The 13,069-nt window shown below is 28.2% G+C and overlaps 1 protein-coding gene across 3 annotated transcripts in view; it reads left to right on the forward strand.

Moving 5' to 3' along the window:
- The first annotated feature begins 104 nt into the window (after positions 1-104).
- LOC107445702 (uncharacterized) overlaps positions 105-13,069 on the forward strand; it is a 29,062-nt gene continuing 16,097 nt past the window's right edge. Inside the window, exons 1-7 of one of the 3 annotated variants that reach the window (XM_087158882.1) lie at positions 105-438; positions 1,510-1,591; positions 2,757-2,882; positions 4,154-4,214; positions 7,188-7,250; positions 9,545-9,590; positions 12,580-12,670. In XM_087158882.1, the coding sequence (XP_087015008.1) occupies positions 293-438; positions 1,510-1,591; positions 2,757-2,882; positions 4,154-4,214; positions 7,188-7,250; positions 9,545-9,590; positions 12,580-12,670 (615 nt within the window). In that variant the 5' untranslated portion in view covers positions 105-292. Of the gene's footprint in view, positions 439-1,509; positions 1,592-2,756; positions 2,883-4,153; positions 4,215-5,170; positions 5,512-7,187; positions 7,251-9,544; positions 9,591-12,579; positions 12,671-13,069 lie in introns of those variants that run through there. The other 2 variants (XM_087158883.1, XM_087158884.1) reach the window with 2 other exon arrangements.

A 13,069-nucleotide genomic window follows, 5' to 3' on the forward strand; every position in this document is an offset into this window, starting at 1 on the left:
TAGGGTATATTTCTACTACAGCAACTAGGTCGATGTATTTAAACGAGGTTATAAGCGATATGCTTTCTTTGTTTTCTGAACTTTAACTTCAATTTTCTTGACGTCACCATAAAATACTTGAAAAAAATAGCGGAAAAGCGCGCCTCTTTGCACGTTGTTGTGTTTATCTTTCGATTTGTATACATTTGTTAATTTTGCATTTCGACGTTAAAAGCATTAATTGTTTTTATGTTTATAGCTGTTTAATTATTTAAAAGTTAGGATTATATGTGAAACAAGAATAAATAGCATAATGGATAAAGTAGACCGATGGTATTTTACGCAAGATCAGCTGATAAATTCTCCAAGTCGAAAATTTTGCGTATCGGAGTCCAAAGAATTATTATATCGCCAACAATCAGCACATTTCATTCAAGATTTGGGACAGCAGTTAAAAGTGTATCCTTTTTATTATATAATTAATTTTGTTATCAAATTAATGTGTGTATTCGATTGCATGCAGATGATAATGTTCGTGACTAATAAGACACGTGGTTTACTCGGATGTTGATAACGAAATATTTTCTTGTAAATGGTCATTCTGATAAGTAATTTTTTATAAATTTGGAATATAATGATTTATAAGGTCTGAACAGAAATGTCATGTTTATAAGTAGCTATTTCTCAATAATTTTCAGCACTTTTTCTTTGCAAACATTTTTAATCGTTATCCATAATATTTTATTTTAAAATTTATCATGCAAATTTATAGATTAAGTTTTTCTAAATATTTTTCTATATGTATAAACATTGTTAGCTCTTTCTTTTTATGAACATTTTTAATAATTATTCTAAGGGATGCACAATCATTTCCAAGCAGTGGGCTACTTAGAGCTATTTCCGGATCCTGATCTGCCATGCCAACTGCAATCGCTAAGGTGCCAAATAGGTTTTAAATTTGCAATTAATAAAAAAAGAAAACATGTAGATATTTGCCTGGGGGTGACTATGAGTTATGCCTTTCAAGTCCCTTTTTGTGATTTTTTTTGTTTCTCCTGGGTCGCCTAGACTTGGCGATTATTCTGCCACAGATCAGGATGCAGAATCGATGCAAGGTTAACATAATTCTGATATTATAAGAATATAGGAAATATTTTGATTCCGTTTATGTGAGTGAGTCACAAACAGCTTGCTGGAGATGTATAAATGATGAAATTGAGTATGTGATGAAATTAACGTATAAAAAAAATTGTTCCAATTCAAAAGAGTGGAGGTAACCTGTCTAATTGGTTTTTATGATTTAAACATTTAGAAAATAAAAACAAATATCTATCATAATTAGCAATATTAAGAGATAATGTAAGGTCAGAGCAAATTTTTAATTTAGCTTCGCTTGTTAGGGATTTAAACTTAATGTTCGTAATTAGATTATAATAATAAAATAGTTTCTTTCATTTTTTTTTTAAAGCAGTTCTTATTAATCAATGATACAAAGTAAATATCTATTGCACATTCCTTAATTGAATCCAGAAATCTGTTGTGTATCAATAATGCTATAATTTACATGCATAGATTCTATATGTTTCACTCTTTCTCAGAGGTCCATTGGAGTGTAAGTACAACTTTACTTTTTTTTTTTTTGCTCTAGATTTACCTTATAATTAAATCTGTGTAATTTAGTATGGTGTAGTATACTTTCTTGTAAGCAGAAAACTGTGACAATTTTTCTCCCTTATTGTCTTTAGAAGGGTGGCCTGCCCTGCCTTCTCTTTGATCATTATTATCTATGCCCCTTCTGTAAAAATTAGCTGCCATCCCTTTAAGAATTGAAATCAAAGTACTTTCGCCCGCACTACAGCTAATACATGAGTAGGTATACCAAATTTGACCATACCTTAGTTTCGAAAGGACTGTTGTCTACTTGCATCATTTTAATATCACTTTCAAATTTCATAGAACTATTTCATAATTAAGTAAAGTTTATGTATAAAATCATATTTTATCTATACAACATATTTTGTATAATCAACTTGTATATGTGTTTTTTGTGTGAAAAGATTTTCTATTTGTACATTTAATAATGTCTAAGACATAGCATATTCGTTTTTCTTAAGCAGTTGCTTTCCAAAGCATGTAGTAGGAGCTAAAAGACAAGTGTGGAATTTCCATTTTATTATTGCTACCCCGAAACCTGCCTTTTCTTGGTGTGTGAATTTTTTATATTTTGAGTTTTACATAATTCAATGAACAGTAAATGGTCTTTATTGGTTTGGAATTTCAAAAGGTTACTGCTCTAAATTTTCAACTTCCAGGCTACCTGTTTCAGAAATTTCAAACAAATATGCTTAAGCAAGAAAAAGATGCAAATTTTTGTATTAAGATAAACTTAATCAAAAGATGAATTAAATTAAAGTTACATTCCTGTAGAAAACATTTTATTAGTCTGCTAAAGGAAACTCTTTCTCATGATCATATAACAATCTAAAACTGAGGGTTTTTCTTTTCTTAAAAATGTTTTTCATTTGTTCCTTAGGATAAGTATTGTGATGATATGAATGCTGTTTCATTGAACAATGCAGCTTAATCCTTCAATAACAAGTTCAGCCATGGAATGCTATTACAATACAAAGCCTCATATCCGGTCACCCATTTGCCCAAAGCGTCTATTTTCCGAACACTTATTGTTATCAAAATAAGAAAAACCTTTTTCTCATAACAGCAGAATGCAAGAATTTTAGGGTGAATTAAATTAAAGTTTTACCCTTTTATTTTTTCAGGCATTGGCCATGGCTGCAATATTTCTTGCAGCTAAAGCTGAAGAGCAGGCTAGAAAAATGGAACATGTGATTAAATGTGCCTGTTATTTATTACAAATTAAAGAATCCTTAGATGTTGCCTCTGAAGTAAGTGTCTTAAATTTAAATTATTTCTCGGCTCTTTATGTGAAACCTGGCAGGTTAGCCTTTTGCCTAACCCTTACCTAATTTTAATAACCTAAGATAATTAACCTAATTTATCCTATATAATATAATGGACCAAAGCAAAGCCAATAACATCTTTATCTTGTGTGTTAACAGCTACAATAAATCTTATTTGGTCAATACCATTGTAAGAGAGGTGACAACGGACTTTTTTGCCCAACTCTGTGCAGCGGCTACTTTTGGAAGGCACAGAATTTTTTTTCATGGACTTTGTGCTGAAGAAAACCTTTGGGGGGGGGGCATTAAAACTTCTCCCAGCAATCGGGATACCATCTGCACCAAATGCAGAAAATATTTGTGTTAGGCTCTTATTTAGAGAGCTCTTTTTGATGATGCAACCTCAAGTTGCAGTCAGGGTGCATAAAGACGATGTTGTCAATAATTTACTTATAGAGTTGAAAGTTAAATTTTAAAAAAAACGAAGTTATTTCAGAAAACCAAGCATCTCAAACTTCTTTTCACCTTTTAAAGCTAATTAATGTTTATGATATTTAGATCACTTTTATGGATGCTAAATTTTATTCATCCCTTATTTTCATGACGTCAACGGAAGTGGCTATTCCGCACCAAGAAAATGAAAGTGACTAAAATTTTACTTGTTCGCAAAAAATTCATGTACCTTTGATAACAATTTTAAAGTTGATGGGGGTAACCTCTAAGAATGATCTATCTCTATCAACGACCATTTATGAGGTTTAACTTAAACTTAATTAATGAATAAACTTAATTAATAAACTTAATTAACTTAAACTTAATTAATTTTAACTTAAACTTAATTAACTAATTTATGAGGTTAACATAAACTTAATGCAATGAAACCTCCCGAGAGGTTTCACTGTATTAAGTTTACCTCACCTTTACAAAATTGGTTATTAATCCTAAAACGAAAAAATTCAGACTATTAATTTGTAACAGTGAGTTAATATTTTTTTTTTTTTTAAACTTACACATCCTGCTTGAAAGTTTGTTATATTCTATACTATTGTGTAAAGTTGAAAAATGGCAAGTAAATGTACAAATTAGTAGGAATTATTAATTAGAAAATAATTTTAGTTAACAGGTTTGAATAACCAAAGTTATTGTATCATATTATATTACTGCCACACTGTGTTATGTGTTTTTGTTAGTTGCTTTTTTCAAATTTTTGAATGAGATTATGTACACTAAGCTAATTTATTTTATTTCCTTTTCAGTTTTACAAAATTAAAGAACAAGAACTTGTAGCTTGTGAGACTATTTTGATTTCGACATTAGGTAAAAAAAAATAATATTTCAATTATCATTCTCTTTTCCTTTAATGTTAGTGCAAGCAATTTTCATGCATACCACATTAATCTTAATCTGTAATATGCATTAGATTGTTTTTAATTTGTTTGGGGCTTATCTGATTGATTTGTTTTCAGTGTTTTTTGAATTAATTATTGCCTTTTTCGAATGCAGCATACTAAATTTTTTCTTATTGCTTTGCTAATATATTTCACAATTTAATTCTGATTGTGATGAGAATTGTGTTGAAGAATGCATTGCAAAATTCTAATTCTTTACAAATAGATAGGAATAGTAAATCTTAACTTTTTTAAGTCTCAGTTCTTCGTAATTAAAATCATTCTTTAATGTGGTAATGTTGATAGTTGATGTCACATTTGTAATTTTCATTATTCTTGAATATATTTTTTATATCTATAACAAATATGTGTGTAATTTTCTAGTATTATAAATTTTCTTTTATTTATTTTTGTTAAAGAATACATCTTAAAAAATGTCTGCTTTCATTAAAAAAAATCTTCAAATTTTATTTTAAATTAGGTGGGCAAGTCTGCAATTGATAACGATACACACCTTGTACCCTCTTTAAGAGTGATCACCTTGCCTGGGAAGGGCCATGCGGGCATATATTAAGGAATTTGATCAGATGATATTAATTTAGTTAAATGTAGTGTTCCCATCTAGTAAGATGGAATCTATCACTGATTTACCCCTCTTGGCCTCTGCTGTTCAGTTTTTCTTGTTCTATTTTTCATCCTTTTTGCTCGACAAATGTAGTTTTTCTAGTTTTTGTTTCTCACCTTTATTTTTCCATTTCTTCGCCAACTTAATTTTTTTTGTTTGTTTCAAACCACTTTTGTTTCTTCTCAATCATGTCTGGCAAGTCTCGAAAATGGGCACCTATTTTTGGAGCTGTTCAAGTTTTTAATCGGGTAATATCTTACCTCTTCAGTTTCTTGGGATTATTTATTTAAGATGGAATCTAGTTAGATAAGAATGAAATGTTTTACTGCTATTTAGGAATGTTATGTATATTAGAAATGCAAAGCAATGTGTTTTTGTGGCAGTCTGAATTGATTGGAAGTTGGTTTGGTTGACTAGATGGAATGGATAAGAATTAGTTTTGTGATCCAGTTAGTGGATTGAAATTGGTTTTGTGGTCTAGTTGTAATTGATATTGTGACCTCTTTGTCTCTGAATAAATCTGGCCATAGGCAACTCAGGAAAGGTGATCACACTGCTGGAGGTTTTACGAAGCATGATCAAAGTAGTATATTATTCTCAGGTAAATTAAATAGTTTTTCTTATTGAAATCTGGTGATGGAATTCTAAATTTTCTCTATGAATTTGTCAGACCATAAAATATGTCTTAATAATATAAATAAAACAATAAAATATAAATAAATATATTTTATCCTATTAAAAAGTATGCAGTGTGTTTGGTAAGTACACAATTTAAACTAAAGTTAACAAACATTTTAAAGTTTTTCAAATCCAAATAATTCTGGATTGTTCTTATTTATAGTGATGTAATGATTATACCATACTATAAATCAACGTTTTAAAGGTTTTCTCAATTTTTTTGTTATGTCCCTAATGCCTAAAACTTATTCCTTATACTAATTCCTAAAACCCTATTTTTACCAAAGATTAGAGAATTGTCTATAAAAATAATTTTTGCACCAGGAAAACTGGATCATATGGGATAACGTAATTTTACCCCAAAACCGGGAATTGTCTGGAAATTTGACACCCTATGGAATTGCAAGATTTCACTCTTCTGTGTTTAACCGTTATTTGTGCATGTGCAGTAGAGGCTTTAAAAAAAAAATTTTAATTTCTGATTTATTTATTTTTTTCCGTGCTGGTCGTCATTAATTGTATCCTTAAGATACTGTTATTCTTAAGCGTTTCTGGGGTGTTGTCAATTGGATAAAGAAATAAGTAACTTGAAAATTCTGGATTGAGATTTTGTTAATTATTTTTTGCTATCCTTTAATTATGACAAATTACTGTTTGATAATTTCGAACTATACTTTAATTATTGCGAACAAAGCTATTTATCAACTACTATGTTTATTTATTCGATATCTAATAAAGAGAGAGAAACAAATTTTTTATTTGAAAGAATTCTGATTCCTCAGAGTTGCAGTATCATTAGCAAGTTTCGCCTGAAGTGAAATCGCAACTGCTTTCATTAAAAATCGACTGCTTTTGTTATATTTTTTTCTCTGTTTGGTAAAAAATAAAAAATAAAGGTAGAAGATTGTTTATGCATATGTTTAGGATTATTTATTGCTAAAAAAAGTTATACATTTCTAATTCCACTTTGATTTGAGTTTTTTCCCCTATTCACTATAAACTTCGTACTTAATACATTGATTTTTCTTATTCATAACTTTTATAAAGATTTTTTTTAAATTCAGTTGGTTAGATTATATCCTTCCTTAGGAGAAGGGTGCGATCTTCTTTTCTCTCTTTCATCCATAGCTTAGTAATAATTTATGTTATACCCATCAAAAATCAGTAATATTCAAAAACTATTTAGCATTTAACAAAATATCTTCCATAAATTTTTGAGCAGTTCCTGAAAGCTCTAATACGAAGTAGCAAAACATGTATATCCTTGAAATTTGATGCACTAGCAATCAAAATGTGAATTTTTTTAATTTTTTAAATTTTTTAATGGAAACTGATTACAATGTTTTATAGCTGTTTCACTGGTGCTGAAAGCCGATTTGGCAGAAATTCTTCAGTGAACAGTATTAATTATGTGAGCTTAATAATTCTTAAATTTAATGGACACTCCATTATGAATTTCATAAAGAATTCTTAAAAACCAAAAGAGAATGTCTTTTTCTTTTCTTTTTGGAGTGTATATTTCAGAACTATGTGACTAAAGTGTGTGTATATTTAACTCAATTACTCAATCTAAATTTGAGTTGAATTTTTGATTTTTAGGATTCGATTTTTTTGTTGAACATCCTCATCCTTATGTGATAAAAATTTGTGAAATGGTAAAAGGTAAGCATTTGCTTAAACAAATTAATGTTATATTGATTCTGTTTTTAAAGCTTATTTAGGAAAACCTGGTCATTCATTATCAATTCCTAAGTATTAGTGATAGTAATAATTATCACACCTTTGCATTTAGTATGGTTCAAGGAATTATTATGCATTGAAACTGTATTATATAATGAATTATATCTTAAAAAGACTTAACCAGTAGTATTATCATTTGTTCGTTTTTCTTTTTTTTTTTTTCCTTCTTATTTTTAAGTATTTAAGTACAAAAATATAAAATTCTTATTTAAAATAATACTGACCTAAAGACAGGATGAAACAAGTATCACTATGTAGTATGTAACTGCACTGTGTTCAATATAGTACTTAGAAAGAAAAAAAATTCTGAAGTTGAAAATAAAAAATTTATTTAAAAAAATCATTAAAAAAAAATTAAGTAATGAAAACTTTATTTTATATTTTTGAAAACAAAAATTTGAAAATAATTGAAAAAAAAAATCAGAAAAAATAATTTTCTTTTTCAATTATTTTAGCTTATGATTGAGATAATTGGTTATTTCTGTTTCAAAATATTTTGTAAAAACTAATCTAAAATGTAAGGGGAAAGAAAGGAAGCTCAAAAAATCTCTCCATGATAAAAAAGTAGACAATAAGTATTCCACTTCTTTATCAATCTCTTACTTAATCTGCACAATTTTATCTTTCCCATTTATTTGTAGACAAAATAAGAAAAGAGTTATATTTATGTGGCCAAAATAAACATCTAGTTCTTGATACTGTGTAACCATGTTTTTTTTTTTTTTTTGTACTTTTTTTACAGGGCACCTATGCGACTTAAAAGTACTTAATTTTGCATTCCAAAAATTAAGTATTAAATGTCCTTATTTTAAGTTTAGGTTTTTTAAGTCCTTACTCTTTCCTCAAAGAAAAAATATAAAAGAAATTCTATGTATATATTATATCATTTTAAAAATAAAGGCTCGAATTTGAGTAATATCCTTTTGATATGTTCGATTTATTTATTTTTTTAGGATTGAGAACTTTTTTGTTTTTGCTGTTTTAATTATAGCAAAGCATTTAAACTGAGTTTTTCATATAGACTTAATTTTTTTTATTGTTCCTTTTTCCTGTGCGAAAAAAAAAAAAGAAAAAAGCTAACCTAGAAAAGTGTGATTCTCTGTTAAAGTTACATTTCAGAACTAAGAACAGTTTTTATTCTGTTATATATATATATATTTTTTTATTTGTTAAATTCTCTATTTATCAGCGTTTTTATTATGACACAGCATTTTGTAAAGGGCGTTTTCATTGAACATTATTCTTTTATGGTCACTTTTTTTCTAAAAATATGGCTATGTAAGGAAGTTGAATTGAGATTTTTCAACAAATAAATTTTTTGTTTAAAAATTGAGCAATTTTTTTTTTGGTCTCTATCGAGCTTTTTAATTTTTTCTTACATAATTTATATATGGCTATTTATAAATAATATAATTCATGATTTTGTAACTGCTAGTCATACCTTTTAAGTTATTTTCATTTTTCGCAAAAAATCAATGTAATGAAAAGCCTCAGTTTTAAGAAAAGGAATAATATTTTTGATCTGACTTTTTAATGTATAAAAATCTTTCTAACACTGTTAACTAAATTGTTTGAGCTCTAAGTAAACATGAAAGAAATTTACAATTATTAATTACTTTTCTTCTAGGTAAAAATCTTCCCAAATTACCAGGTTTTTATTTATTTATTTTTGCAATTCGATTTTAAGGTACTCTACGTAACTTTGTTTTTTTTTATTTCCAAATTTTTTTAAAAAAATATCAACTGTGGATGTTCTTGAACTACTGGTTAATTTTTGGCAAGAAATATTCAGGTTATTTTTGTTCAAAACTGTAACACTTAAAAAGTTCATATCAGGATGGCCACAAAACAGGGAATTGAATTAAATACCCACAATGTCATGAAAAGTGAATTAATTTTATGGGGTACCTAAAAATTTAATCTTTTTATTTGAACCCTAATAGTAAATATTTTATATTTTATGTATAAAAATATGGTAGAATAAAAAATTAATAATTATATGGTTGACCTGGTTGCAAGGAAATTCAATAAAATAAGTCTAGAAGAGTCATTCTTTGAGTGTCTGTGGTCGCCCTAAATACAATTTATGTTTGGGCAACCAGAATAAATCCCAAGACTTCAAAAGTTTGTGTTTCTTTTTCGATATTTAATTTGAAATGCTATCAAAGCTAAATTAAATTGTGCATAATAATGATAATTCTTTTTTATTTTTATAGCTGGTAAAGATCTTGGGTCAATGTCATACTTATTGGCTACTACCAGGTATATAAAATTTTTACTTTTTTAAATTAAAAAAATTGTTATATCGCTGGGCTTTGCTTTAAAAGCCAGACATCATAAAGTATGTGAATGTATAATCAAGTATTTTGGAAATGAAGAAAAACTATGTATTATATTAGGGTATTAAATCTCTGGAAGCAGGTTAAGGTATTATTTCAACCTGGAGCAGGTAATGTTTGTTTTCCCTAAATCCCTTTCATTTATTATTTATTCCCTGTTTTCAAGTTCTCTTTTTCCCGCTCTGACGTACGAGCGAACCACCAATAGGTAGTAGCTATAGCTGTGACGAAATAATGTCGTCATCGAACCTGTGCAGCGTGGACGGTGTGGCGCGCGATCGACGAAGGAAGAGTTTTTTTTTCTCTCTCTCTTAGCTTCCCGAGGTGATGGTCGTGACTGGCGCCTGCAGGGTCCGAATCAAGTTAACGCGGCGGGACGGACGCGTCCCTATCTCCCGATGGACATCACGATAAGTTTTCCTATTTCTTTTCATCCTATTTCTTTTTTCCTATTTCTTCGTCTAACGCTAAATTTAAATAAACTAATTAATTTTTTTTTATTTATTAAATCCGTAGGATCCTATCAAATAAGTAATTCTAATAATTAAACTTAACTTCGTGGTAGCTGTGCCACGTGCTCGTGCTAATTTAACTTAATATGAAATGAAAACTTAATATTTTTTTTTTTTTCATTCCCTGCTCCAGAGAATCTTTTTTTATTGTATTAAAATGATTAGTAATGATTTTCATTGTCATGTTTAAATTAGAATGTTAAACCACATGAGGAATGTTATACTTAATTGTTTGAGCTGAACATGATTAATATGTTTTTCAATAAATATTGTAATTTTATTAAAACTTAACTCTTATTTATTAGCAGTTATTAATTGATTCACTTTAGGCAGTTATTGTGACTTTAGTAGCTTTTAGTTATATATTTGAATATTTTCCTGACAGGCTCGAACCTGATTTTAGATTAGCTTAAATAATTTATTTGGAGGAAAAATGCTTGAATTACTTTGATTGCATAAAAATAATAAAATGTTAAATCAAGATAGATAATTTTATTAAGAAATCTAAGCCTTGATGCAATTAGATTTAAGTATTAGTGAAGCACGTGCCGATCCACACGTGTTGATTTAGACTTGAACTAGAATAGTAAATTGTTAATTCTAATTTTTTCTTAATTAATTTCATAATTAAATTAATGAAACGGTTCGATAGTGATGAGTAATTATCAAGGAATATTAATTATTTTTCTCCACTAACTAGTTATTCAAATTCACAACGCAATTCAAATTAATGAGAGACACATTTTTAGGTACTGTTATATGTCTCCATAAAGCAAATATAACAAAATGTTTCTTTTATTCTCTTCTGTTCTTTTTTCTTTCTTCTAGAACTTCTTATCTTACACTAATATTTCCTCTGTTAAGAATTGCATTAAAGGGATGTGTGGTCGTTTAAGGAATAGAAACTAAAGATCTGTAAGGTACAATAATGTTTTTTCTTCTTTTTTTAAAAAATCTATCACGGTAGTGCAAAGTTCATACAGTATTGATTAAAAGGTTTATATCTCATAAGATTGCTGTTTGAAACTATTGCTAAATATGTACTATTAAATACGATATGTAATATTTTATTTATTTCAAAAATCATTCACAAAATAATCAATGTTAATTCTGAAGTTTTGTCAAGTTAATTTGAAGTTTTTTGTTTTAGGTTTTCTATTTTAGCACAGTTTTAAATTACTACTTCTCTGCGTTGGGGGGGAAAATTTCAAAACAATATTTTTATTTTATAGCACATAAAAATCTAAAGTTATATCATTTTAACTACTTTGTGAGTAGTTCCGTGGACCTTTTCTTTAGAGAATGAATCTTAATTAAATTAAAGGATTCCCAGTGTTTTCATCGCGGAAAAAAAAATGGGTGAGAATTTCTCACCCTTTCTCAAAAACAGGGTGAGATTTCAAAAAATTAAGTGAGATTTCTAAAAATTTAAAAAAAAAAATTAAAAAAAAAGCGCAAAGAGACTTGAAAAAAATAATAATTTCTTTCATTTTTAACATCTTCTAATTTTTAAAGCATTGAATATTTTTGTTGCATCATTATATCAAAAATGTTCTGCATCTAATTTTTCATCAGCTATTCTCATTAGGTTGCTCAAGTGCATGTTTGTTTCGTTTTGATCGTTTCTACCCACGTTTGTTTCATTTGTCCGTTTCGGAGTAGAAGATATTGCCTTTACAAGGTATTTGTCTATCTTACATTAATGCGCAAAAAATTTGAACTTTTTACATGGAGAGACCTTAACTACGGTAAACACGTGGTTGCAGAGAAATGCGTTCTGAAAGAGGTTTCGTGGTTCGGAGGGATGGTGTTCTGTTGTTCTTAAAGGTTCTGAACAATATTGGTAAATAGGGAAGCTAGATAATGGGGCAGATGTTGAAAATAATGAAAGATCCACGAAGAAAAATTTAACTGATTTTATTCTAAATGGCGCAATGAGAAACTTTTTTCAAAATGCGAGAAATTCGGGATTTTTGAAATTGGTTTATAGAATGCTCTAATTTCTCGCGGTAATCATTTTTTAATGCGAGAAAAGAGAAAAATATGCGAGATTCTCGCATTCGCGCTGTAATGAAAACACTGGTTCCAATATATAACTATTTGCATAAAGTTTATAATACTAGGTGTTTTTAAAGGATATTATCTTCTTTATATTCATATTTCATTTCTTGTTTTTCTTAAAAGAAAAATTTTAATATTGTGTTCATAAAAATTTGTTGCAACTTCATTTCAGTAATCTTTCTTTTTTAAATTTGCTTTTATTCTCATTCTGTCTTGGATATTCTTCTTTTCTAATTTTGCGTCAATCAAGTATTTTATAAGTTGTTCAGTAGAGTAAATGGTAATTAATTTTTTTATTAATATTAAAAGTGCATTAATTCTCATCTCCTTTCAATTTAGTTTGCAATTGACAACACTGTGCCTGATGTACAAGCCTCAAACGGTTGCCTGTGTTTGTTTTTATCTTGCTTGCAAGTGGTCTCAATGGAAGGTAATTTGCTGTTCCAAACTTTATTATTTCATTCTCTTTAATCGTGATTTATAAATATAGTTTTTTGGACTGCAAATGTTCTAAACTTTCAATTAACTATAAGTAAAAAACTTTAAATAGCATTTCACTATAATGTAACTGTTTTTTTTTTTGTATATATATTTTCAGAACTTATGTACTTTTCCCACTCTCATGCCTACAAAACTTTAAAAGAAGTACTAAAATATTTCAAGGTGCATTTTTTTTAAAAATTATGTTAGAAATAATTGTATGAACCTGAAAATGAGTTTAATTTTTTAATCAGTGGAGAACATTATTTAAGCCTTCCAATTTATACTGATTTTTTATAGTCTCATCAAGGTTCGCCCTTAACAATCGGTTAATTTTCAAGAAAACGGT

Source organism: Parasteatoda tepidariorum, chromosome 3, assembly GCF_982258835.1.
Source record: "Parasteatoda tepidariorum strain Cologne lab strain chromosome 3, Ptep-v5.0, whole genome shotgun sequence".
Taxonomy (NCBI): Eukaryota; Metazoa; Arthropoda; class Arachnida; order Araneae; family Theridiidae; genus Parasteatoda; species Parasteatoda tepidariorum.